We start from the raw sequence: 27,821 nt of genomic DNA on the forward strand, positions 1-27,821 counted from the left end.
TAGAACAACCTGACAAAAGACCTACAAGAAAATATAGTGACCAATGCTATAAACCAACTAGAGCTCACAATCATCTGGAGAACACTCCACCCAACAATAGCAGAATACACTCTCTTCTCAAGTACACATGGAACATTCTCTAGGATAGGCCATGTGTTAAGCCATAAAATAAATCTCCATAAATTTAAAAAGATTGAAGTTATACAAAGTATGTTCTCCAAACACAATCCAATGAAATTAAAAGTCAGTAACAGAAGGAAATTTGAAAAATTTACAAATAATATGGAAATTAAACAACCACTCCTAAATGATCAATAGGCTAAAGAAGAAATTGGAATAATTAGAAAATACTGTGAGGTGAACAAAAATGAAAACAAAACATACCATAACAGTGAGAGCAGTGCTCAGAGAGAAATTTATAGCTGTAAATGTCTACATTAAAAAGAAGAAAGATTTCAAACCAACAACCCAACCTTTCCCCTTAATAAACTAGAAAAAGAAGAGCAAATTGAATCCAAAGCAAATAGAAGAAGGGAAATAATAAAGTTAATGGCAGAGATAAATTAAATAGAAAAACAATAGAGAAGATAAACAAAATAAAAAGTTGGTTCTTTTAAAAGATCAATAAAATTGACAAATGTGGGGGGTTCCTGGGTGGCACAGTCAGTTAAGTGTCCAACTCTTCATTTTGGCTCAGGTCCTGATCTCAGAGTCATGGATTGAGCCCCGGGTTGGGCTCCACGCTCAGCGGGGAGTCTGCTGGAGATTCTCTCCCTCTTCCTCTGCCCCTCCCCCAGCTCTCTCTTAAATAAATAAATAAATAAATGGACAATTTTTACAGAGAGAGAGAGAAGAGAGAGGAGAGAGAATGATTCAAATTACTAAATAAAGAATGAAAATGGGGACATTACTACCAATCAACCTTACAGGAATAAAAAAGGATTACTGAATACTATGAACATGAACAGCTGTATGCAAACAAATTAGATAATCCAGATGAAATGGACAAATTCTTAGATGTACACAGACTACCAAAACTTACTCAAGAAGAAGTGGAATACCTGAATAGAATTATAGCAAATAAATAGAATCAATCAATAATCAAAAAACTTTCAAAGAAAAGCCTAGGACTAGATGACTTCACTGCTGAATTCTATCGAATTTTTAAAGAAGTAACACCAATCTTCCTATTCCTAAAAACAGAAGAGGGACATTTCCCAACTCATTTTAGGAAGGCAGCATCACCCTGATACTAGAGCCAAAGACATCACAAAGAAAGGAAACCACAGACTGATATCCCTTAGGAACATCGCTGCAAAAATCCTCAACAAAGTACTAGCAAGCGAAGTCCAGCAGCAGATTAAAAGGATTATATTTGTCCAATATATATACAACAAATATATTATATTTGTTCCCCAAACACAAGAGTGGTTCAACATATGAAAATCAATCAACGTAATACACCATATATTGATAGAATGAACGGGGGTGGGGGACAACATGGGCAGAAAATGCATTTGACAAAATCCAACACCATTTCATGGTAAAAATGTTCAACGAACTAGAAATAGAGGGGAAAATTTTCACTAGGGATAGAAGGGAAATTCCTCACTCATAAAGGGAATTTACATAAACTCTCCAAGTAACATCATACTTAATGGTGAAAAATTGAAAGCTTTTCTCCAAAGACTAGGAGCAAGAGACAGATGTCTGTTTTGTCACTTTTTAAAAAATTATTATTAAGTAGGCTCTATGTCCAGCCTCCAGAGTCTGTGGCATTTCTGCTTCAGTCCTTCAAAAGAAAGGGGGTCATGTGTTGTTTTTCTGGAAAAGTAAGGAAGGGATAAGGTAGGAGACAGTGTCGCGCCAGGGAGCCTGTTGTAAAGGAAGGGACGCCCGAGGGCTGAAGAGGATAGTAACGTACCAGAGAGGAAGGAGAATAGGTCTCTGGCCTGGAAGAAAGACAGTGCATGAGTAGGTGTGGGAAGTAACCCAACAGGGGCCCAAGGAGCAGCCAGAGTGACTGTCATTGTGATGTAACAGACACACACACACACACACACACACACACACACACACACACACACACACACACGAGGGAGAACATTCTTGGACGTGGGCCACCCCGTCAGTCTGCACGGGGGTCACTTGGAGTAGATGACATCTACTTACAGAGGCACTGGGGGCGGGGACGATCCCACGTGCCATCCCCCTGGCAGCTGAGCACCGGGGTGCCCAGGAGGTAGAAGCCGTGGTTGCACTGGTAAGAAACAGTGGTGCCGTAGCTGAACCTGTGTGGGCCACTGGCACGGACTTGACGAATGCTGTTTTCTTGGTGCCCAGGATCTGTGCAGTTGATGACTGTAAGGGAATGGGACCATCAGACACAGAAACCCGGATGTGAAGATTTTCTTATGCTTTTAAATGAGAATTCCTAAGTCCCAACAGGCATGCCTTCCCAGTAGGGCAGAATTTCCAGACCAAAACTGGTAGCACAGAGCCGATCCTGCCTGGGAGGGTGAGCTGGTCCTCAGGCTGCTCTACGTCCTGATCACCGACCTTGATCACCTGGTTAAGGGATTCATTCTTCCACGTCGGCTAGACTCCACGTCCCTTGGAGAAGCCTTGCCATCTCCTCCCAGACTGGTTAGCCTCTCCCTCTGCAGTGCTCTCCTGCACAGACCTCTACTGCTAACTTTATCTGCCTTGATGGTGAGTTGTTTGAATACATGAGTCCCTGGAGGGCATGACTCCTTCGCCTCTGGGTGCCCCATCCCTGACAACAGAGGTGTCTGAGCTGACTCCAACAGGGGCTGGTCTTTTTTGGAAACTGTTTTAACCACTTTGAAGAGTATTTCGGGGAAAGATTAATATCCTGGGGGATAAATTCGACTGCTACATGCTGAAAGTGTTTCCAAAGCAGCTTAACTCAAACTCAGAGGGATATTTTAGGATAATGACAGTATCATTCATAAACCATGATGTGCGCTTTTGCTTTCAAATCCTTGCCATTGTCTCCTAATCATCATTTAGGTAGGTAGGACAGGTATATATTTTTAAATCTTGGATAAGTTTTTGAAGTATAAGGTATTTTTACCTTTGATGAGCCCCTCTGAGGCTCAGAGAAGTTGGCATCACAAAACAAATACTTAGTGTGTATTGATTCACACTCTTGATGGCCGTACACCAAGTGCCAAGCAGTGTGTTGGGCAGTAAAGATACCACGGAATTTTCAGTCAAGAGTAGGCTTTCTCTATCTTGGCACTATGACATTTTGGCTGATAATTCTTTGTTGTGGGGGCAGTCCTGTGCATTATAGGATGTTTAACAGCATCCTTGGCCTCTACCCACTAGATGCCAAGAGAAGCCCTCCAGGGGTGACAATGAAAAATGTCTCTAGACCTCTGTCCCCTGTTGGGGCAGGGGGATGGACAGAATCATCCCCAGTTGGGAAGAGAAAAGAACAAACCAGCAATTATTTTGTTTGATAAGCACTCTGACAGGGGTAGCAGAGAATGTTCCAGAAGCACAAAGCAGTACTTCGAGAGCCCAGTGCGGGGTGGTGGAGCAGTAAGGTCTTCCAAGAAGGGGAGATGTTCAAGCTGGTTCTCGATGGTTGGGTCAAAGTCATCCAGACCAAGGGGGACAGAGAAGAATGCATCTGAGGAGACTGAGGGAGTGCCCTGGGTTTGTGACACGGCACGTTCCATAGGACTGGAAGAGGCTCAGCGCAGCCAGGCCCCAGTACAGAGGTCAGGACGAAGCAGAGGACAGTACCTTTGTGAGGGCACTGGGGAGTCTGGGAAGGCATTTTTAATAGGGGACGACTCGATCAGGTTTGCGTTTTAGACAGGTCACTCTGTCAGTGTAGAGAATGGGCTGGCGGGAACAGGACCGGCGGCCACCACTTCTAAGATGTTACCCCGGCCCCTGGATTCCAAGACCAGTCCCTGAGCTTGTTACTCTGGGAAGGGACTGGTGGGGGCGGGAGCTAGAGTTACAGGAGAATTTGCATCTTGTGTTGCGGAGATGGAACACGGCTTTCGAGAGGGGATGTGGGATAGCAACACCCCGCCAGCAGCCAAGTTCTAAATTCTTTCCTGCCTCAGTAGATGATAGGAGGAAGGCACAACACCAGGTCATGACAGTTGTTCCTGTGTTTTCTGGAACCTTCTTTCACTCAAGATGGCATCTTCAAATGTTACCAGAGGGATGTTATTTTAGGGTTAGTTGGGATGCATCTTGATTTACTTGATGAGTTCTTTAACACCAGTTACAAATGACTTGTCACACGTTGCACAGCCAATCACTGTGCACCTGCACATACTGCAACGAGGAGCCAATCGTCCCAGGGACTCTGCGCCCTCACAACTATGAAGACTCAATCCACCTCCAGGTCAGGGCGGGACTCATTCATGTTCTGCCCGCGTTGATGCTCCACTTGGATGTCACGGAGTCTGCCAGGCTCTTCCTGGTACAAGGCAGCTCCATTTGCCCCTGCTGCGTGACCAGACTCGAAAAGCTTTAGAAACTATTTCCTAAGTCGTCCAGATGGGGTCAGAATACCCTCTGCACAGAGTCTGCCTCTTGAGTTCTTGAGTTCTGTTCTTCCTCCCTGCTTCATCCCAACCCCTATGCTCTCAGCTTTGTATTTTTCATTCTAACTTTCCTGCTTTTTTCTTTCATCAGGAATGGGGCTCTATAGGATAATGATGAGTATTTGTTCTATGCAATGTAAACGAGAAGATTGCTTTCCATTTCTATTTTGAAAGGCACACATTTTTTGCTGTGCTTATATAACCAGTGATGAAATCTTGACACAGACGTGGCTGTGTCAAGGGGTTGAGAAAATCCTCATTTATGATGCTCCTCTGCTCTCAGTTTTCCCTATCTGTGTCAAAATCACGCCAGGACTGAATCCTCTGGGTCACATAACCCCAAATGGCAGCAGTACTGGGGGCCAAGTGGAAGAAGAAGGGTGACTCACTTCTGCAGGTGGGCAGCATGTCGCTCCACTGCCCGCTGGCCAGGCACTGGGACCTAGTGGCCCCCTCAGCCACATACCCGGGGTTGCACACAAACTTGACCACGTCGTTGAGGTTAAATTGGTTGCCCTGAGTGAGGCCGTTGATCGGGTTGCCTGGGTGTCCACAGGTAATTGCTGCAACCCAAACAGAAGAGAGGTAAGACCTCCTATTATTCCACATCCCCCAAAGCTCATCCTTTCCTCACCTGGTATTTCTCATGCCCATGAGTGAAGTTCAGCCCTAAGTCTAACTATAGTCTCTTTAGCAGCAAAATTTTTATCTCCTGAAATCAGCATGTGGATGCACCTCCTTCCATGAAGGCACATCTGTAGCTTGGACAAATCGAGAGAAATCATTCTGTGACTCCCCATGGGGCCTTTGGCCAGGATTGTAGGTCTGTCGTCCGGGTAGTCAGCCCTGCCTCCTTTTCTCTGCCTCTATCCCCGTGGCTCACCATCTCCACTCTCCATCTCTGGATGTGATGACTACCCCTTGGGGGATTCAGACCCAGCCCATTTCCTGGGCCGAGCTTGACAGAGCCAGAGTCGATACTAACCAAGCCTGAATGGAGGGGTTGCTCCCCCTGCCAGCCTGCAGGAGCCAAAGCTGTTGTTGAGAGCACAACCCTTCCCCTCTATTCCTCCCAGATGAAGGAGCGATTTCTGACCTTTCTCTGTGCTCTTTTACTTACTTTGGCCCAGGTCACGTGGAGTGGCCGAACTGTGCAATTTGGGAAGAATGAGCAGTCATGCTTGACCCAGTTCTGCCCCCTTCCTCTTGGGACCTAGTGACTATGGACAACAGTGTTCTCTGCTGCTCCTCTGGGGGCAGGCGCTCCCTGACAATGAAGGGATGCCGGCCCTGCATGTTTCTCTGATTGTGTGAATCCACCCCATCCTGGGTTTATTCAGCAGACCCTACTGGGCTCTCACATGAAGCTATTGCTTCCGACTTAGGCTTTATTAGTAATGAAAGTGATATTTTGGCATCCATGCAGGATTGTGTAATTTCTTCAGCCACGGCCAGAGCACTAGTGGAGGACCTGGTGCCAGCAGGCCTGGCCCCAGAGTGCTCGGGTTACCCCTCTCTCCCAGGTTTCTTCCTTCCTCCTAGACCTGGAGTTCATCCCTCCACCCAGGCACTGGTCTCTCTGAGATTTCTCCAATAGAAGTGCCTGCTCCAGAGCCTTGGCACCTGCTTTCCCCTCTGCCAGAACATCCCTTGGCTCCTGCCCTCACATCCTCAGGTCTCCCCTCAAATGTCACTGTATCAGGGAAGCCGTCCCTTATGACCCAATAATCAGCCTCCCCAGCACTGCTCAGGCCCCGTGACTTCTCCACTTTTTTCCACAGTAACTGACACACTCCACATGTAGTTCTCCGTTTGTTCATTCCTTATCTCCCTCCACCTGAGGTTAAGCTGCACGAGGGCAGGGTCTTTGGTTCACTCCTCGCTACATCCTTGGGGTCTATAGCAGTGCCTGGCATGTAGGAAGAGCTTGATCAATATCTACCGAGTGAAGGAACATGGGAGTGTGGGAACAGATGGATGACAGGCCTTCTGCTTTGCTCCTTAGTCCTTCTATTGAGCACCTGCCTGGTACCCCAGTCTCTCTAGATTGAACTCTCAGGTGATGTTTTTGACAGGCCTTTCCCTTGGTTCTGGATCCTGAGGCTGAGAAACCATGAGGAATGTTTTCTTACCCCAACAACTGGATCCACAAGGAGCCCACCCCAAACACAGATGGCGTGACTGTTGATGGGGGGGCAAGGGCAGACAGAGCCCAGTTTTTGCTGTGGCCAACTCTGGTATCTGTCTGGGTCTGTTCTCTTGTGTAAGTCTCAACAGTAGCATCATTGACCCTAGCGGCCAGAGCTGGGCAGAGGGGGACACATGCGGCTAGCAGACTGCAGGGGTTCGAGACTGCCCCGCGTGCTGGGACAGGAATGGGCTACGGGGGCCAGCAGACCAGGTCATCAAAGCACCTGCACGGGAAATGGAGGTGTGGTCAGCAGGTAGAAAAAGAAAACTTGATGGGGGGGGGGTGGGAGTGTCCCTGAAGCCACAGGGAGAACCTCAAGAAATGTCAGATACCTCAGAGAGCTCTGTTTCTCTGGAGACCCTGGCTGGTACAGGCTGCAAAGAAGAGGTGGAGAACACCCACTAAGAAGGAAAATCGAGGTCTTTGTGAAGCTTGAGGGCTTCCCTGGGGCTTGAGGGAAATTAAGAGAAAAGAAGGGTAAGCAGTATGGAGGAGAGAGTTAAAAGCAGATTAGGGTCACTAAGGAGGCAGAAGGGAGGAGATCCAGGGCTGGATGGAGGGCACAGCCTTGTGCCTGGAGAGAGAGATTCTTCTACGGAGGTGGTAGGGAAGGGAGAAGGATAGACGTGTGGGTGGGAAGCAGGAGGTAGAAGGAGTTAAGTGTCTGATGGCTTCCATCATCTCTGCAAAATAGAAAGTGAGGTTATCCAATCCGCTAATAATTATTGGGGTCTATCTGCATTATTTTATTGAATCTCCACAACCCTGTGACATAGGTCCCATCGTCATCCTCAGAGAAGCCTGGAGTCTTGCTCAGGGGCACAGTTTCTAGGTGGCTCACCTGAGCTCCGCACCCAGCTTCTGTGACTCCAGGCTGTGTGCGCTATCTGCCTTAGCTGTCTGCTGGGAAGGCAGGTGGAGGAAGTGGGGGGCGGGGTCTTCAGGAAAGAGGTGAAATCGCGCAGAATGTGTGGGAATGGACAGGAGAGCTACCGGAGGAGATGTGGGATTGCCGGGAAGTTTTGAGAGTGATGGATATGGAAACCTTGGACTGACACGTGGTGATGGCTCACATAGCGCCGACCGCAGGGTCGTCACTTATAAATACTTGTTCTTTTCCTCTTGCCTTCCTCCTCCAGATGCCCCCACTGCTCTGTGCTCCAGGACACAATGGGGCTTGGTCCATGGGGTCCTGGATTCTGTCATGTGGTAGCATCGACTGCACCATCATCATAACGACAGCAAGAGCATCTGCTGCACGCCTCTCTCAGGCACTGTTTGGACTACTTTGGGTCCGGAAGAGCATTTATTTAATCCTCACAATTCTCCGAAGTATCTGCTTCTTGTAGAGGAGGAAACAGACTTAGGCAGGTAAACTAACCCATCTGAAGTCATATAGCCACGTGATATGGGGTGGGAGGTCTGGGTAGGACCCAGGCAATCGAGGTCCGGGGTCCAAGTGTCCACATACTTTACTATACTGCCTTTCAGTGCATGCCGGGTTTAGAATCAAACATCTTTAGGCTCAGGCAGACATTCTCCACTTGTTTTCAGACCCCAACATTCCCTATTATTTATAACCTAAATCTCCACATGCATATTCTGTGCCAATTACTTGGAGGCATCTGAATTTGCATCTTCTGGATAAAACCAAATGTTTTGTTCACATCCATCTGGAAGAGTGACTGAATATAGATGGGTCTTGCTTTGTGTAAACCTAATACTTAAGCAGCTATTAAGACTAACTTTTCACGCATTGCTTATTCAATATGTCTCATTATTTTATTGCTCCATCTCATCTATGAAGAACCAAATGAAGAAGAAGAATTACAAACAAAAACCTGCCTTAAAAAAATTAAACAACAAAACCAACCCTGCACTTTAGGGTCATAAGGCTCACTTTAGGGAACTTTAAAAAGTGAAGAATTTTCCAAGTTACTTCCAGGCAACTGAGAAAAATGGTGGTCATCTAAATCCAAAAAAAAAAAAAAAATTCAGATTAACAAGAAGAACAAATAAAACTATAGAAAGCCCAGGCCTGCAGCATAAAAAAGCAGAATGCTATAAACTTTAAATTATGTGTAAGTGGAAAAACAAGCACGACACCCAGGCAGAGCTGTTTCTCATGCTTTTGCTGCAAGCCTTTGTGGAGAGCAAGACTGTATGGAAAAGAAAAGAGAGGGGCAGGGAGCGGCCCAATATTGATCTGAAGTCACTGCCGGCAAGAGAAAGTCCGTCTTAAATATGAACAAACTGAAAAAGGATCCTGATATGTCAGTGCACGGACTACAGAAAAGGGGTATGAAACTCTTAAATTCCCTAAATACCAAAAGAAATGGGAAAAAATAGTAAGGAAAACATCACATAGGGGCATCTGGGTGGCTCAGTCGGTTAAGCATCTGCCTTCAGCTCAGGTCATGATCCCTGGGTCCTGGGATCCACCCCTGCATCCGGCTCCCTGTTCAGTGGGGAACCTGTTTCTCCCTCTCCCTCTGCCCCCACCCCCACTCATGCTCTCTCTCTCTTTCCCTCTGCTGCTCCCCCTGCTTGTGCTCTCTCTCTCTCTCTCTCTGTCAAATAAATAAATAAAATCTTAAAAAGAAAAGAAAACATCACACAGTGGAAGAAATAGCCGAGTATATCTTATAACCCGTAACAGTTACATAAGACATGACAGACGTAAGACCAAGAATATAAGTCATAGGGTATATGTGAATGAGTATAACTAACCTATTAAAAGAGGAACGTTTCAAATGGGCTCGCAAGGCAAGACCCAACTCTCTGTGGTATACAAGAGTCGGAAAGGGTGAAATACAGGGATGGCTCAAAGTATGCCAGGCAAATGGAAAAAAGGATGAAAGTAGGGGTTGTAAGCCTAATATCAGGCCCTAGTGCCAGTCAAGCTATAAAATACTAAAAGCGACAAAGAAGACATTTTAAAGGCTAAAATCACAATTTGCAATGTAGGTAACAGTTCTGAACAGGTATATACCAAATAACACAGGAACTACCTTTATGTAGCAAAAACTACAGGAAATGCAAGGAAAAATAATAGAAGGACACTAAGAATAGAAAGCTTTAAGACACACCACTCAGGGCAAAACAGGTCAAGTGGACAAAGTCAGTAAGCATACAGCAGGCACAGATGACATAATCAAGGCACATCTTACGATTATATACTGAACTTTATACCCTAATCCCCTTTCTCCTCAAATGCCCGTGGAACATTCAGAACACCTGATCAAATATGAGGACATCAAGAGAGCATCAATAAATTCCATGAGGTAGAAATATTACACAGTGTGATCATATTAGAAATGAATGACAAAATAAAAATAGAATGGCCCTTCCACTTAGAAATTAAAAGAAAACAACTATGAAAAAACTTCTTGTTCAAAGAAGAAATTCATACCCAAATTACTATTAATTTCTAATAAACAATCAAACATTAATTGTTACAAGCTATGGGATCCGCTTAGAGCAGTTATTGGAAGACATTTCCCAACCTTAAGCACTTACATCAATAATAATAATAAAAGGAAAATAAATGAATTGGATTCCCAACACTAAAGCTAGAAATGAACAAACAAGTTAACCAAGGGGAATCACAAGGAGCCTGATGGTGAAGGCGAAAGCAGTAATGAAGGAGCCGAAAACTGCAAACAAGAGATGTAATGATGCGTCTTTCAAAAAAAATTACAAAACATACAAAACCTCCAGCGAACCTAACCAAGAGCACAAGGGAGCAAGTCCATGTGGAGCCTGAGCTCGTGACTAAGCAGAGTGGGTAACATACTTACGCACACAGAAAGGGGTCTTGCCCGACCAGAGGTGATCCTGCTGGCAGATGCGCACGGACATGCCGATCAGGCGGAACCCAGCGTCGCACTGGTATACCACGCTGCCTCGGTAGCTGTAGTTCTCCCCATTGACGTGTCCATTGACGATGGGCTCGGGAGTCCCACAGTGCCCAGCTTTGGTGGGAGATGAGGAAAGAGTGCAAATTGAAGAGGAGCTCATATAAGAGGAGGGGGGCGGTGGTGAGGAAAAGGACCAAGGACCCAGCCACCCACCGTTCCCCCTCCCCCTGAGAGTAGCCATCCAGGAACAGCTTCAGGAGCCCTAGACGTGATACAAAGTGGCAAGCCCAAATCCCGATGCTGAATCCCCAAAGGCCACCCATCTGTGGGCTGTAGTTTCTGTGTCTGTCCGCAGGTTAGAAATGCTCGCTGTCACCTCCCTGCCTCTGGGATTGTCTCCTTTTTTTTTTTTTCATCAACCAACACTGATGGAGCGTCTATGGCATGGAGGGCACCTCGGTCTACGTTAAGGCTATCAAAGCCCCGTGGAATTGAAAATAACTATGTACGACTAGGTGGCTTGGCTAAATCCACCCTTCCTTCTCCTTGAGTGGCAGGAGACACAGAGAGTTTAACCTAGGTGAGTTACTCTGTTAAATGGGGTTTAGGTAGAGCATATTCCTAGTATTTCCACTGGCATTCTTGGCTCTCTCTGGATATAACTCATGACTGTATCCCTAAAAGAGGCCTGGGACAGTGGGAGGGCAGCACTGTTCACTATGGAACAGACCATCCAATCTACGCCATTAGGTCTGTGTAGCTGGGACCCTCCTTTGGACTTGAGGGATCCAAGAAAGAAGTGAGAGGAGAGAATACCTTAGAATCTAAGGTTTGGTAGGGAATGGATTGGCCATGGGGGAAATGATAACTCTGTCTTTTGTAAGCCAGGTTGTTTTTGTGCTTTTGTCATTTGCTTATTTTATACATATATATGTGTGTATGTACGCGTGTATACATATGTATGTATATATGTGTGTATATGTATGTATATATGTATGTGTATTACATATAGACATATATGCATGTCTACATGTACACGCATATATATGTTTATATGTATGTCTCTATATATGTATACATTCCTTCTCTACATATGTATACGTATGTGTGTATATATATATATGAATACAACTTTGTCTCATCAGACCTGAAGTTCTTCTCATCTTCTTGGGTGCCCCAAGAGAAGCAAGTTCAGGGTCTTAGTCATGGTGGATGCCCAAGAGCTGGTGTTTGGATTAAGCATTTTAAGCCATAGGTAAAATGATGCTTTTAAAGACTGGGATCCAGCTTTAGAAAGCTCTGACTTGTCTTATGGAGGGAAAAATGGGCAGGATAGGTCTGGGGAGGTCACTCACCAAGGCAGCGAACTTCGGAGCCACTCCAGAGCCCATTGGCCATGCACTCCCGCACCCTGGAGCCCACCAGCGTGTAGCCAGAATTGCAGGAGAAGATGGCCGTTGCCCCATAGACGGACAGTGTTCCAATTAGGTGCCCGCTGGGTGGGATGGGGAGCTCTCCACAGGAGATGACTAAAATGATCACAAAGTGCTCAGTGAAAAGCCAACCCCAAGAGGAGGGACACGTGCTGCTTCTGAGCAGTAAGAATAATGACAAAAATAAGACCTGTTTAACTTTATTGGGACTCATGAGCAGAATGTGGGGGCACAGGAGTGACCTGCATGGTGTTACACTGGAGCAGTGGTTCTCAACTGAAGTATTGCCAGAAGGACCCAAGGAGCTTCTAAAATGTCCAGGCTGTATTCTGGATCTATGACCCACAATCTCTTGAGATAAGGACCAGGCATGTGCATTTTTAAGAAAAGTTCCTCAGGCTGTTCAGATGGTACTCTGGTTAGGAACCACCACACTAGAGGTTGAGATTCTGTGGTGCCCTGGGTGTCCAGGGAGGACACTGCCAACCGAGTCCCTTGTCCTTTCTGCTGAGAGCAGCTCCAGCCTCCCACTCCTTCCCAACAGAGCACTGCATATAGCCACTGGCTGATATGGGAGGTGAGGCCCAATGGCCAAGGCTGCACTCAAGTGTGAGAGCCTTCATTGTGATGAAGCTGTTAACACGCTCATGATTTCCGCTCTGCCACACACATGGTTATATTCCATGGTGGGGTCTAAACTTGGATATATAAAGACAATAGTGACTTGAATCATAGGTGTAGGGAAGATATAACTTCTTATCCCATCCAGTCTCAAAATTTCCACTCCTCACTGACAAGTTATTCTCTTCTACCTCATTACAAACACCCACCTCCTCTATCACATCCTTATTGATTAAGTCAATATCATGAGTATATCCCATTGTAGCAGGTGCTGTGATGGGCCACTCAGACCCCCATTTAGGATGGAGGAATTTTTCCCCCAGCTGCTGGCAAACAACCCTCAGCTGCTCACCCTCTTCAGACTGCTTTAGCTGAAGAGTCCTCCCTTCTAGATCATGCTTCTTCCTGGGGTATCCTGTACCCAATGTTTGGTCAGTGTGTAGGTATAAAGGCCTCAAGCCCCAACTTGTGGCAGTTCTGAAGGACCATCCCAGCTTCAGAGCTCCCTGTGGGGTCAGCAGAGGGCCACACTGATACTGCATCAGAGGTCAACTGCGCCATCTTCCCCATACAGCCTCCTCACTTTCCCTTACACAAGATGGCGGAGATCTTAAGGGTACTCCCTAATAAACCTCTGTCTCAGAGTTGCTTCCTAGGGACCCTGACCTTAGAAACTATCTTGAAGAAACAAACAAAAACAATAATACAGAAGGAGAGGCAGACACTTAGGTGCCTACCCCTTGTGCTGTGCCCATTCCTTCTACGTATGCTCCCATTACAGGTCTTGTCACACCCCATTATCATTGCTTCCTTATTTTGTCTGTCTCTCCAGCAGAATATAAGCTTCTTTGGGGCAGGAACCACAGCCTTTTATCTTCATACTGCTACAATACCTGGCATGAATGTTGAACACGTGAATGAGTGGATACTCACCTGGACAAAGGCAACTTTTTAATGAGATGATAAGACACTGAGAAGTACTTCCTTAAAGGAGTAAGGCATCTCTCCAGCTCCTGATTCTAGGTGAGTGTTCAAAAAGAGGTACACTGCCATCCCTGGTGATACCCCTCCTCTCTCCTTCCCCATGTACGGTATAGTTCAAGTGGAAGGCACTGTGCCAAACTTGCCCACCCTCCCCTACTGGGCTTACTTTGGCAGGTGGGCATAGAGTTCCCGAGGCTCCATTTGCCATTGGCCTGACAGCGGATGACCCTTTGGCCAGTGTAGTAGTAGCCAGGGTCGCAGATGAGCATCAGCTGGGCCTGGAACTGGTACTGTGTCTCAAAGATGAGCCTCCATCGGCCGTGTTCCACGCTGATGCTGCTGACATCAGGACAGGTCACAGCTGGGGAGACAAGGAGCAGTGAGGAGGAGTAATTAATTAATTAATTAATTATGGAAGACACTGGAAAGGGTCCAGAGCTGGGGACTGGGAGACTGTAATGCAGTAATAAGAATCCTGAGTTGCCAGGCAGGTTTGTTAAATGAATGAAGTGGGCTGGGAATGGCGGGGGGCGGGGGGGAATGAAACAAACTAGGATGGGCAGATCCACCAAAAAGAAAAGAAAGAAAGGAAGGAAGGAAGGAAGGAAGGAAGGCAGAAAGGAGGAAAGAAGGAAAGAAGGAAAGAAAGAAAGAAAGAAAGAAAGAAAGAAAGAAAGAAAGAAAGAAAGAAAGAAAGAAAGAAAGAAAAGAAAAAAGAAAAGAAAAAAGAAAAAAGGGGAGGTGGTAATCAGTGCTGATTGTTAGATGTGAACCTTGTAATTTCTCTTTAGTCAGATCTTTATTTTTCAAGAGAATCCAGAAATATGGATTTTTTAATGTAAACTCTCCCAATTTTAAAATGTTGGGAGGCAATTCAGAAATTTCATAAAGCATACCACAGGCCAAAGAAACAAAACAAAACAAATCAAAAGTACAAAACCCTATATCTTCAAACTCTATATGGCCCTGTAGGCTGCAAGTTTGTGATTCCGGCCTTAAAGCTGAACTGAACCTCTGCCATTTTAGAGTTTGTTTGTTTTTTTTTTCCAACTAACATCATTTTTTTTTTCTTTAAATTCAATTAGCCAACATATAATACATCATTAGTTTCAGATGTAGAGTTCAGTAATTCATCAGATGCATATAAAACATTTTAGAGTTTTGTGATCAAAGGACATTTGCACAAATGTTCTGGTAGTTTTCCCTTCTAAAAGGAACTTATTCCTAAGTTCTATGATAGTTTATGGAAACATCTCAGGGTGCAATGGTCTATCAATGCTTTGAGAGCAATTTCAAATGGAAGCCCAACTTGGTAGATGACACTATCCACCTGTCTATTTCCCAAATCCCCAATCTCCATGTACCTGCTTTTTTTCTCATTACTGGGTTTTTAGCTCACTCCTTGTAGGAATCTTTTCAACTACATACCCAGCCCCTCCTTATACCCATCTTGCTGCCCAAGGACTCACGGACACACTGTGGGGGGACATTGTGGTTGCTCCAAAGGCCTGTCTCCAGACACTCTGCTGTGGCCTCGGCACCTGCCTGGAGGTGGTAGCCTTCGCTGCAGCTGTACACAGCCTTGGTCCCCACTGTGTACTCTTTGCCAAACACCATTCCATTCTTGGGGGCCTCAGGAAGCCCACAAGAAAGAGCTAGCAAAGAGAAAAAAAATATCATGAGCATGTCTGCTTCAAGATGGTATTCTGAGAATGTATTTTAATCTTCCTCCTTCCCCAAGGCCCTAATAAAATTATAGTAAAGACTAGTAAAGTGGAAAAGCCTCATAACAATAAACAAAATGGGAGGATCAGCAGCAGAGGAGATTTCAAAAAAAAACTTTGGAAGATGGAATGCAGATCAAAGTGTGTTGATAGATTAAGTGGAGCTGAGAAGCTGCAGCTTAAAGTATATGAGGGAGCTATAGTGTGAGAACAGTTCTCCTCCCTCCTTTCCCACAAATACAGTGTAGAGGCATTCATGCATCTATTCCCCAAATAAAATAGAGAGGGTTTTCTTTCCCACTTAAGAAAAAAAATAAAAGGCGCTCCCTTGACAGAATCAGGGCTGCTCAGGTGTGAGATGGCATCCCAAAGTGAAGCTCTTCTAATTCTAGGATTTAAGAGCTCTCAGCCTAAAGGTTGCCCCTCTGCCTGCTCATCTGTGCTACATACTCAACTCAACTTCTTATTCACGTGGGAGACCTAGTGGGGAATGATACCTGTATATAATCACAACAAAGGTAACCCACATCTGCTCCCTGGAAAAATCAGCCTTGCCTTTCCTTTAAAATAGGATTAATCAGAGATCACTGTACATATGAAGAAAACCAGCAGCATGAAAGACATAAACAAAGATAAGATTAAAAATAGACAAAAATAGAAATAAAGTTCTCTTTTAGGAAACAGAGCTAACCCAGAAAATAGAAGATACATAAGCTTTAAACTTTTGATTAGTAATATCTTGAGAAAGTTAGGGTGACATATTGTATTCATAAAATGAGAACAGAGGGCTTTGAAAAAAACAACAACAACAACAGAACAAGGAAAAGCTCTCTTAAGAGCTCTTAAAAATATGATTGCTAAAATAAGTATTAGATAGAAGGGCTGGAGATTAAAAGTAAAGGGAATTTCCCAGAAGAGAGATCAAAAAGACAGAAACTGAAAATGAGAAAAAAGGACTGAAAACACGGGAGGTCAACATCCGGGAGGTCCAACACCCAACAGGTTAGAGTTCCAGAAAGATGGAACAGAGGTCACAGATGAGAATTTCCCAGAGCTGAAAAGACACAAGTCTTCAGATTGAAAGGGAGCCAAAGGGATGCAGAGAGAACCATTCTTAGATGCATCATCATGGAATTTCAGAAGATGAAAGACAAGTTCCTACAAGTTCCCAGAGAGAGAGAAAAAAATAGGACATTCCCGTGAAGGAATGAGAATCAGACTGGCATCACACGTCCAATCAGCAGCAATGGATATCCAAAGATAATGGAACAAATTTCTGAAGGAAGTGATCTGTAACCTAGAATTTTACCTGGTCAACCTGCCAAGCACATATGAGGGCAAAAGTAAAGATATTTTCAGACATTTAAAGACTCAGGGAATTTCCTTTTCATGAACCCTTTATGAGGAATTTACTCAAGGCTATGCTCCAGCAAAAAGGGGGTAAAAACCAAGAAAGGGGAGGATACGGGATATAAAAAATATAAAAAATGGTAGTGCTAATCCAGGAGTATAAAGAAAAGGAATTTCAAGGTGACAGCTCAGGAGACACAGGTATGCAGCACATGGCCATGGTTATTATAAGGAGTAGGGTCGACACTATGTTTATTGGAGGAACACACATTACTTAGGCAGGAGTAGCTCGTGTTGTCTTTGAAAGAAATTAATACTTACAAACCATGTTTGCCCTTTGACAGTTCAGGAGCTAGTACAGACAGAGGGGAATTAATCAGGTTTCCCACTGTTTTCCCTCATCTACCCCCCACCTCTGCAACTCATCTAGAGCTCAGACCTCCCTCATTCAGTGCCAGCTCAAGCAGACGAAGTGCCCATCCACACTGGCCAATAATGATCCTCCATGCTCCTGGAACCCAGAAGAGACACAGGGCCAGGGCTTCACTATGATATAGGGAAGGATAGACTCGTCAGAGGGAAATGGATTGGGATATCAAGATGGAAGAAGGTTTTAAAGACTGGAAAATGGAAGGAATGAATAAATAAGGAGGAACTGAGGAGAAAATGTGGAATAAAGAAATGAGGAGTATTTGAATATGATGCTCTTTTAGTACCTAAACAGCAAGGCTGTAAGCTCCTTTGGTGGTACTAGGGTAGTCAAATTGTGATCAATGAACTGCCTTGCTTCCTTGGATTTTTTTTGAAGAAATACTTAGATCCCTACCGATATTTTGTATGAGGAGTCAGTCAATCTGGAGACAGCAGGTGAAGGAAGTGGACAGCAGACTGTTCTCTAGCTTTTGGCCCAGCTCTTCCATGCAGATAACTAAGAGGACAGAGAATACCTTCCCAGCCCGAAACACTAAAAGCCCGTCTCCTGATCTCCATGCCAGAAGAGTCCCCAAACCCCAAGATAAGAGGGGCACTTTCTGTGGGTAGGAGAGGAGGGGACAGAATCCAAGTATTTGAAGGTGGTGGTGGAATGAGATCTCTGAGGGAGAGAATATGTAGCAAAAGAACGGGCTGGGGAAGGAGAGAGAAAGCATTAGAAGGCACAGGATCTCTAATGAGATACATTTGTTGGTGGAAAGTCATGGTTTGGAAGAAGCAATATGGAATTGGAAGAATGCCGGGACTTTTGTGGCCCTGGGTTATGGGGACCCTCTACTTGAAAGGGCCCCAGCATTCATGTTCTTAGAGCAGAGCCAGTCTCTGTGGAGGAAGGAAGTGGAGACAGCCTTCTGGGTAGTGACCAAGGGTGTATGCTGGCTGGCCATGGAACCGGGATTCCAGAGAACTCAGGGGGAATGGCTGAGTGGAATGGCATCAGTGGTAAGCTTGGGGCTGGGTCTGGTACAAACTAGTATGGGGATGAGTACAGAGAAGCCTAGAGGGGCTTAGTTTTGGGAAGTTACAAAAGAAAACAGAGATGAGAGGCATGGTGGTTTCCAACTGGAGCTTTGGAAGAAAGACTTGTCTGTGTTGATACAGTTAGAGACACAGAGACCAAAGCCAAATGACATTTGCCATTTGTGATCAGTCTGTTCTCTGGGACCTATTCTTAGGGCATCAAACAGAATGCTACTGACACATTGTTTGAGGAAGCTCAGGCAGAGGTGAGAAGGTTGTGAGGGTCAGAGATGACAGACGTCACTAAATAGTCTGTCACCACACTGGGAATCAAAGAACAAGAAAATCAAACATCAGCGTGATTTCTTGCTTTTGTCTGTATCATCAGCAAAGTTTTCCTTTTCTTTTTTTTAATGCAGTACACAATGTTGTGAATGTGGGAGAAAAGATTACTTTCACATGCTGGTGGAAGTTAAGTGAAGACAAATGTCCTGGAGGGCAGTGAGTGTCAAGAGCTGTAGATTTTGCATAGGTTATGGTTCAACAATCCCATTTCTGGGAATTTATTTTAAGAAATAAATGTGGATGTTCATAATGATGGAATTATAAGGATTTTAACAGCAGCACTGTTTACAGTAGCAAAAAATGGAGAAATTCAAATGACCACCAACAGGACGATACTTAAGCATGTGACAGTTTTTCCATAATGGTATGCAACTACTGGAAATAGTGATGAGGAAGTGTATTTAATTATGTGACAGATGTTAAGAAAATATTAAGAGCTTTGTACACCGAGGATGCCATTTTTGTAAACAATATATAAAAGATCAAAGGAAATGTGCTGAAACGTTACCCAGTGATCTCAGTTGATGGGATTACAGGTCATTTTTCTTCTGCCAAGTTTTTATTTAAATTCCAGTTGGTTAACATACAGTGTACTATTAGTTTCAGGTGTAGGGTTTACTGATTCATCACAGACATGCAACACCCTGTGCTCATCACAACATCTGCCCTCCTTAATCCCCATCAACCATTTAACCCACCCCCCTCTCCTGCCCCACCCACCTCCTCTCCAGCAACCCTTTGCATTATCTATAGTTTTTTTTCCCCCCAGATCTCTAGTCTGAATTATGTTACTTTAAGGGAAAACAAATGCCGTCAATTATGAAAGGCAATGAATGCAAACACCTTGTAGAGATCATGGGCTTGATTGCGGGCAATGAGTACGGTGAGCCTCTGTTGCTTCCTGGTCCCCTCTGCCCCTCGCCTCCTCTGACCTAGGGCTTCCGCCAGCCCAAGCTGTTCTGCTTATCTTGTGGTCTCTCTCCAGTCCGTGGTTCTGCAAATGCTCTTGCTGTTGCCTAGAATGTTTTCCTTGCCAATGCCTGGCCCCAAACCCCACTTGCTCTATGAGCCCGAGCCCAGAAGAGGGGAGCCCTCCCTAGCTGTCTGGGAGGAGGTAGGTCCCATCTTAGCCCTGGGCTCCCACAACACTGTACTCCTGATACAGCACTTCCTTCCTCTGCCATTTTGCATTTATGTGGCTACATACCCATCTCCCTCCTTGCTCTGAAAACACTGAGACTGTTTTATGCATCTGTATATCCCCAGGGCTCGAGATATTACAGATCCTCAATATATGCTCACTGAAAGAATGAATTAATTATCAATGAGGACACCCACATTTGGAAGTGATTGGTCCTGGGATGAACCCAAGAGATGAGGAGGATCTGAGCCACCTGTCACCCCCTTTCCAAGTGCTCCTCACCTTGACAGAGAGGAATGGCCTCGCTCCACAGGTAGTAGCCCTGGGGGTGCCGCGTACAAATGGCCATGCTGTGTCCCACCAAGCGGTAGCCGGCGTTGCATCCGAAGTGGACGGAGCCTCCGGGCTGGGTGCTGGGCTGGCCCAGAAGGAAGCCATGGAGTGGAGCCCTGGGCAGGCTGCAGTAGGGAGCTGGACGACAGGATGAGGCTCAGGGGACCACAGGCAAGCAGGAAGATGTGCGATTTCCTGCATGGCCCCCTCCCCCGCCCCGTTGCCTTGTCTCTGCCACTGTTGGGTCCACTGTTATTTAGGGAGGTCTGAGTGGTTGATATTGAAAAACAGCTGATCAGTGTAGTAAAATCCAAAGAAAAGAGCAGAAAAGCCGTGAAACACTGGATCCCCTTCGTGGCCCTGACGCAGTGCTGCTCAAGCTGCTGCGCTCAGGCTCTTGAAACCTGTCAGCTCCCAAAGAGGCGCAGGAACCAAGCCCCGCCGGGGGCGTGGGGTGGTGGCTGGCTCCACAAAAGTGTGCCTGCAGGGGTGTGGACTCTGGGGTCCTGGATCTGACCTTTCCGTGTCTGTGACATGGGACACATCCCTGAAGTTCTTTGAGGTCCCCTTTCCTCCCCTGTGTATCGGGATTGGAAACGCCCACCTCATAGGTTTTTGGACAATTTAAATGGGATTGTGTTTGTAAAGCCCCCCAGCCTCGTGCAGGACACCTGGTGCTCAATAAATGGCCCTTTTCCTTTCTGTTGTAGGGGGTTGGGGGAGAGGGAGCATGGCAATCCAGGACACACATCCACACTCCTATTTCCCCCTCGGTGTATGGCTTCAACTGATTTCATTCGTTTATGCGACAAATAGACATGGAGGGTCTATTATGTGCCAGGAGGTGTTCTAAGTGCCGGGAATACCAGTGAAGAACACAGGCAAAAATCTCAGCCTCAGGGGGCTGACCCTAAAGACTCCTGCCAGGGATCCCCAGGGGATGCTCTGTGAGGCCGGGAATGGGGGTGACCGGAGGAACACTCTGAACATGTACTTCTGTTTGCTCGAAGAATCCCCGGCTCAGTCTGCTAGGCAGGCATGTGACAGGCAAGGATGAAGATCCCAAGGTGAGGTCCTCTGGCCTCCTATTTGGTGATCACATCCCTCTGCTGGTGAACGGTGTTTTAAAGACCTCCCTTCAATGCCAGATGTGTTTCCTGGCTCCTGCTTTGCCCCCTGCATCAATCTATCTCTGTGTTTACCTTAGTCAGAATAAGAGTCTCAGTTATAAAATATCCTGAGTCATAGTGACAGCTGCATGGGCAAAGTACACAAGTCTACTGTATTTTCATTAAGTTCTAATGGTTTCACCATGTAATGAATCAACTTTCTGTGAATAAGTATTCCAGTTATGACTGACTCATTACCCCCAAACGTGATCAGTCTTTCAAAACATCAAGGAAAGGGCAACTCCTGGTGGTTTCTAGTTCCTCGTGTAGCGACCATCACACTGTTGTATCTCCCTCATGACAGCAGCTGCCAGGAACCCCCCAGAAGCTGCCGGAACCTCCCCGACAGCTGCTGTAAGGTTCCTCTTTCATCCCAAGGACACTGAAGCCTGGAGAGGGTGAGTGACTTGTCTAATAATCATTCAGCTAGTTTGTGACAGAGCTGATCACTGCCCCTGGGGGTCGTGAAGCCACCCTTCCCCTTGTGTGCATGGGGGAAAGGGATTTTGGGTTCAGTTTGCAGAGAACATGGACTCTGAGGTAGTAAAGGTCTTCTTTCCAGGCGCCCCTCAACCTCATCTCCCAGAACGCCTCACAGTCTTCAGTAATTCCTCTCCGCTTCCATGCTTGCAGAGCCCAGTTGGTTTGCGGACCTACTCCCCTTCAAAATGGGCACCAGGCTGCTTATCAAGTTTTCTTTCCAACCACAGACAGTAATCCCCATGATGGGTGTTCAGATAAATGTCATTTTTTCCCATCTCCTTACATTTCCAGGCATCTTTCTGTGTTTCTTGTAGACTGCGGCCCTGGTCAGCCGCCTGCCTGGCATGGCCCTGGGTCTGCCTCTGCCTGGGAGTTATGGCGGGCAGAGCAATAGAGAGGCCCTGGACTTAAAATATAGGCCATCCTTTGCTGCCTGTCCAACACTTCCCACCTGGAGACCCACGTCTTAGGGCTCCTCAGGTTTAAGGAACTTGTATTAACATTTCAACAGTGTTGGGGATGGGATCACCTTAGAGGCATTATCAGAGGACATATAATAAACTTATCCAAAAGACACGATAGGCTGGCAGTAGGAGCAGAGGAGAGGGAAGAGCTTAAAGCGGGGAAAGGAGCAGAAGGGGGGGGTAGAGACCGTCAGGGACACTCGTGCCACTGTAGTGAGAGAGGTTCAGTGAGAGAGAGGTTCAGAGGAGAGAGGCTGCCAGTCGTCATGGAGGGCCTCCGCCACTGATGGGGATATGGCCCATGGCTTACTTGGGTGTTTGGGGTAAGCAAATTCAGAGGCTCAGGGGCTGTGGCCCTTCTCATGTGTCCTTATGTTTTACTCACCTGAATACCGAATCTTAAAGCCCTTCCGGTTGTAGGCGTGGTCAGACGACCAGCGCAGGTACACAGAGTTGCTCGAGCTGGTGACAATCAGGGGGGCTGAGTAATTCCCACTGAGGGCTTTCAGCAGAGGACTCTGTCCGGAGGGACCTGGGCAAGAGTACAGGACACAGGGTTACAGACTAGCACAGCTGCAAGAGATTAGGTTCCTTGGTTCGATACCTCGAATGTAATCACCTCCCACTTCTCCTCCTCAAGAGATGACACTAGGCTGAGATGGTCAGGGTCAGTGCAATGGTCTGTAATTCTGTCCTTTCTCTGCATCTCTAGGCACTGCGCTGGGTGTTCTTTCCTCTGGAGCCCTAAAGCAATGCTCCCGGATGTCACTGTCAACCTACAGGAGTTGTCAGGTGAGATGAAATCTATTTGCCATCTTGGGACTTGCCAAGGCCAAACAGCTGGTTAATGAGAGAGCTGGTTTGCAAACCGGGAACTTCTACCTTGCCACCTACTTCTCACATGCATACTAAAAATAGCTCAGTGCTTGTCATATAGAAAAACTATGTACTGAATGAATATATAGCAATAAAACTATAGTCAAACATCATATCTCAATGTCATACATAACACAGTTCCTCAATATTCCTTTCCAAGGTTCTTCCAGAAAGCCCTCCCTCTTCTATTTTCCTACCTTTAATGCCTGGGAGTGCATCCTAAGGTGGCTGGTTCAAGGGAGGCAGAGTATAAAGCTCGATAATCCATAACAGGATTTATTACCTTGGAAATAGCCCTGAGTGATGGTTCTGATATCTACTGAGACAGCTCGTGGAAGCTTGGCAAAGGTAATGGACCACAGAACTGCTGTGACAAACTATGAAGGAAGGGGTCAGAAGGCTCAGAGAAGTGGCATGCCAGAATAGGTCTACCACATCAGACCAGGACGCCCACTAGCTGACCATGTCCCTCAGGAGGACCTGGGGGACACTCCATTTCCTAAAGCAACAAGGAACACACTGGTGGAGGGGGTGAGCACCAGCATCATTGACAACCTGAGTAATAGCTGTCCTCTGAAGCCTAAACTGATGGAAGGAGATACTCTCAGAGAACTCGGCTTCCTAGTATTGATGGGGATGAGAAGATTCTAGAATACAGGGGCCAAGGTGGAGGCACTTAACAATCGGAAGTGAGACTAGCATAACTACTAACATGGGCAGCAAGGTTGGAATGGTAGCTGGGAGGGCCTAACCTGTAGGATCTATGGCAATGTCTCACAGAACATGATATTCCTAAGGGCAAGATAGATGGGAAGCCCCCCAATGTATGAATATATGAAAAAAAATCATGAACATATAGTGAAAACAGTGAGGAAAGCGGACCCCAATGGAAAGTTGCAACCCCTCACCCAGTTTGGAGACTTGAGCCAGGTTCCATCTTATTCTAGAACACTTTGGCTGAAGGAGAGACTGGGTTCCCATGAAAAAGGACCCAACAAAATGACATCAATTGTATATAGTAGTGATTCTCCCAGTCCTTGCCCAAAAAACCTACTGCTATTTCCTCAGGCAACTGAATAGTGGAAAAAGGGGAATGTCCAGGTATTCCCAAGATTCTGGATACATAGTGTGAATTGATGCTGATACCTGGGTACCCAAAGCGTTATCATGGCCCCTCTGTTAGAACAGAAGTGTCTGAGGGTTGGAGCTGGCAATGAATGGAGTCCTGGCCCAGGTCCATCTCATGGTACCGACTTAACCAAGTGGTAGCCCTCGATTGCAGTAGCTATGCCAGATGTAGTATCTTCATTAGAGCAGATTAACACAGCCTTGGTTGCATGAAATGCAGTTATTGACCTAGCAACGTGCTCTTTCCAGACCCACCAGAAAGGAGGATCATAAGCAATTTGCATTCACGTGAGATAGGCAACAGTATACATTCACGGTCTTGCCCCAGAGCTCTGTTAATTCTCCTGCTCACTGTCAGAATATACTATGAAAAGATGTGGACCATCTGGACATCCTGCAGAATATAGCATATTGGTTCTCTCTATGAAGACATCGTATTAATTGCCTCTGAGGAGCCAGAAGGGACAATTAGTGTAGAAGCTTTTGTAAGACAAACATGGCTCCAGAGGGTAAAATTAAGTCCTACGAAGAGGCAGGTAAAATTTCCCCAGTGACTTGAGGACACGCTGAAACATTCTCTCCAAATTAAAGAGGAAGTTAGTGTGCCTTTTCCCTTTTACTACAAAGAAAGAAGTGCAAAGTTTGGTAGACCCCTTTGAGTTTCAGTGGCATACTCTTCACGTGGGAATACTGCTCTGATCCATTTACTGGGTGACATTCAAGGTGCCAGCTTTGAGTGGGTGCTGGAGTAAGAAAGGATTCTGTAGTAGGACTAGGCGGAAACACAAGAATCCCTGCCCCGTGGGCCATACAATCCACCAGCTCCCGTGGTACTGGGGTTTCTGTGGTAGAGAAAGATGTTGCATGGAGCCTCTGGAAAGCTCTAATGGGAGAAGTAATAGCACAGATCCCTAGGGTTTTGAGGCAAATCTGTGCCATCTGCAAGCAGGCAACTATTCAACATTTGACTGACTTACCATCAAAGATCTCAAACTCATCATACTGCTTCTCACTGAGAAAGTATTCCACTGTGAGGGAGATGTTGTAGTCCGGCTGCACTCTCACCAGCCAAGAGCAGGTCTGGAACTGGGGATAGCTTCCTGGGTAGCTCTGACTCAGGATCACACCTGTGGAATCTGTCAGAAGCTCATTCGTTGGGCAGTGCACTTGGGAGAAAGAAAGAGAAATACCAGGTACATGGGATGGAGATGAAATCAGGGCCAACACATTTCCCTGGTACAAAAGACAACCACTGGAACACGAGTATTTGAGCACATTCAAACAAGACCCCAACGCCCATCATTACACTGCTCCATGGCATGAGGTGACCTCAGCTTCTGTGTCAATGTTACTATATTGCCAGGATTCAGGCCTGGCCAGTTGGTTGGCTTCGCCTCCTGTCTCAGATATAGGCTTTGGAGTAGTTGAAGATGATAGATACAGACAGACAAGAGAAGGCATCCCCAAATTCAAGAGTTATTCTATTAAACAGGGTTGATTTGTACAAAGAGAGTATTGGGCAGTGGTAAGTACATGGAGTTTTGAGTCAAACACACGTGGATTTATAGCCCACCTCTGTCCCTTACTAGCTGTGTGGTCTTGAACAAATTATTTCCTCTCTGTGCAATGGCTTCTCCACCTCCGTTGCAGAAAGATAACACCTGCCTTACAAGGCTATTGTATTATATAACGTATTATATCATTGTATATTAATAAAAACATTATAATATCTATAATATTATAGGGAATAATACACATAAAGCATGCAACATAGTGCCTTCATAAACTGTAGGGATGATAATGATAATGATGGTAATTATACCAGGAGCAGAAGGAACTAGCAGAGCTTGGCTGTGGCCTGATTAGTAGTATTAAGATAACTAAAGAAAAACATGTCACCCTAAGGAAGACAGTCAATGTAGAACTTGGAAAAGGAGTTGCTGGAGGGGCTAGATTGGGTTTCCTGTGTCTGTCACCAGGGAGGTGAGAGAAGATACTGGTCCCAAGGGGCCCTGCACATCCTGGAGACCAGGGAGGTGCTCTCTCCTGGGGGTACAGGTACCTGTCACTACCTCCCATGTGAAACAAACTTCAGGATGATCCCCCTCCATTTGCTTGGGCTGAGGACGCCACAGTAAAGTTCTGAGGACCAAATCAACTTCTTCAGGACCTTGGAAGAGGCCTGTCCCCAGGCAGTAGTGGCAAGTATCCCAATCACTACCAATGGAGAAATTGGGATTTTGCTGTATGTGCCTTTAGACAGGCTTCCTGAATGTACTGGATTCTAGGACACTGATAAAGGAGAGTTTCTGGAACTGCTAAGCCAAGGGCTAATCCCCGGATCATAATCTGAGATGTGGCTCTTCTGGGGAGGAGATTTAGCCATGCACTCTCCACCCATCTCCACTCCTTCCCTCAAACCTTCTGCCTTCACAGAAATGGGGCTTGCTGATCAGCACTGAGTCTGGGCTAACAGACAAAAATGCTTGCTGTGCCCCAAATTCACACAACTCATCTCGGATTCTTTTGAGTAGCTTTGCAACACACTTTATTTTTAAAAGTAATCTCTATGCCCAACATGGAGTTCAAACCCACAACCCTGAGATCAAGGGTCGCATGCTCTACCAACTGAGCCAGCCAGGTACCCCCTCTCTGAGTAGCTTTGAAAGGTACTAGCTAGCTTCTCCAGAGAGTAATTCCTTCTTTTTTTGTAAACGGGAAAGAAAAACAAATGGCTTCTTGGAGAAAAACCGCCTCGGTTTTGAAATGCTCCTGATTTCACTAAACTGATACCTATAGGTCCCTGAAGTGTGGTGTGGTGATATTTACATTCCCCTAGGCTTCATGGTACACTCTAGCCCGTACCAGGTCTGCTCTTGAAGCTCTCCCCTTTCTACTTGAAACTCTCCCACTGAGGGGAAATAGGCATGCTTTCTCAAATGAGATTGGTCCACAGGTTTGCCTTTTTGTGAGCAACTTTACCAGATCTGGGCATTAGTGTTTACAAGTTTTTCTTTCCCATTATGCTCAAGACGTCTGACCTTTAAAGGTTTAGTAGTATTCTTCCATGAAACCATCATCCAGTCTTGATGTCTTTGATGGGGTTTCCTCTGATAACGTTCTCTATTTCTTTTAAAGAATTAGGAAAGTATAAACTTTCTATCCGCTGGGGTCCATTTTATTAAATTATACCTTCCTAGAAAATCATTCATATCATTAATTTTTTGGCCTAGGTTTGTACAAGATAGTTTCATAATTTAAAATTTTCTCTTGCTTCAGTGGTTATGTCCCACTTTCCCTTTCTTATTTTTGTATATTCCTGCCTTCTCCCTTTGTTTAACTTATCTAATGGTTTGATTATTTTGCGACTCTTTGTTCCAGGTACTTCTTTTTATTGATCAGTAAGGCTGTTTTTCTGTTTTATAACTCATTTAACTTCTTTTTAAAATTCAAAATTTTTGAGATATAATTTATGTACAATAAATGAACAGATTTTAGGTGTGCAGTTTAATGAGTTTTAGCAAATGTGTATACCTGTGTAACCACTACCATAATCAGGATATAGATTATTTTCATCACTCCAGAAAGTTCTCTCATGCGCCTCTGCAATTAGTATGACCTGTCCCATGCTCCAGGAAATCACTGATATTATTTCTTTAACAACAGATT

The 27,821-nt window shown here is 45.6% G+C and overlaps 1 protein-coding gene and 1 long non-coding RNA gene across 4 annotated transcripts in view; one reads left to right on the forward strand and one right to left on the reverse strand.

The window, feature by feature from the left end:
- The window catches only part of CSMD2 (CUB and Sushi multiple domains 2), a 594,848-nt gene that overhangs the window by 43,698 nt on the left and 523,329 nt on the right, over positions 1–27,821 (reverse strand). Inside the window, exons 47-55 of the mRNA XM_027615123.2 lie at positions 25,130–25,318; positions 22,534–22,680; positions 19,982–20,170; positions 15,157–15,342; positions 13,854–14,048; positions 12,005–12,178; positions 10,590–10,763; positions 4,988–5,161; positions 2,173–2,361 (exon numbers count right to left, since the gene is read on the reverse strand). Coding sequence (XP_027470924.1) covers positions 2,173–2,361; positions 4,988–5,161; positions 10,590–10,763; positions 12,005–12,178; positions 13,854–14,048; positions 15,157–15,342; positions 19,982–20,170; positions 22,534–22,680; positions 25,130–25,318 — 1,617 coding nt within the window. The remainder of the gene's footprint in view (positions 1–2,172; positions 2,362–4,987; positions 5,162–10,589; positions 10,764–12,004; positions 12,179–13,853; positions 14,049–15,156; positions 15,343–19,981; positions 20,171–22,533; positions 22,681–25,129; positions 25,319–27,821) is intronic.
- LOC113934340 overlaps positions 2,148–27,821 on the forward strand; it is a 37,009-nt gene continuing 11,335 nt past the window's right edge. The window contains exons 1-6 of one of the 3 annotated variants that reach the window (XR_003523636.2): positions 2,148–2,263; positions 7,929–8,160; positions 13,536–13,726; positions 19,825–20,012; positions 21,506–21,599; positions 22,861–22,940. This is a non-coding gene — a long non-coding RNA (uncharacterized LOC113934340). Of the gene's footprint in view, positions 2,713–7,928; positions 8,161–8,800; positions 9,089–13,535; positions 13,727–19,824; positions 20,013–21,505; positions 21,600–22,860; positions 22,941–27,821 lie in introns of those variants that run through there. The other 2 variants (XR_003523637.2, XR_003523640.2) reach the window with 2 other exon arrangements.

The sequence above is a fragment of the Zalophus californianus genome, chromosome 4 (genome assembly GCF_009762305.2).
Source record: "Zalophus californianus isolate mZalCal1 chromosome 4, mZalCal1.pri.v2, whole genome shotgun sequence".
Classification (NCBI taxonomy): Eukaryota; Metazoa; Chordata; class Mammalia; order Carnivora; family Otariidae; genus Zalophus; species Zalophus californianus.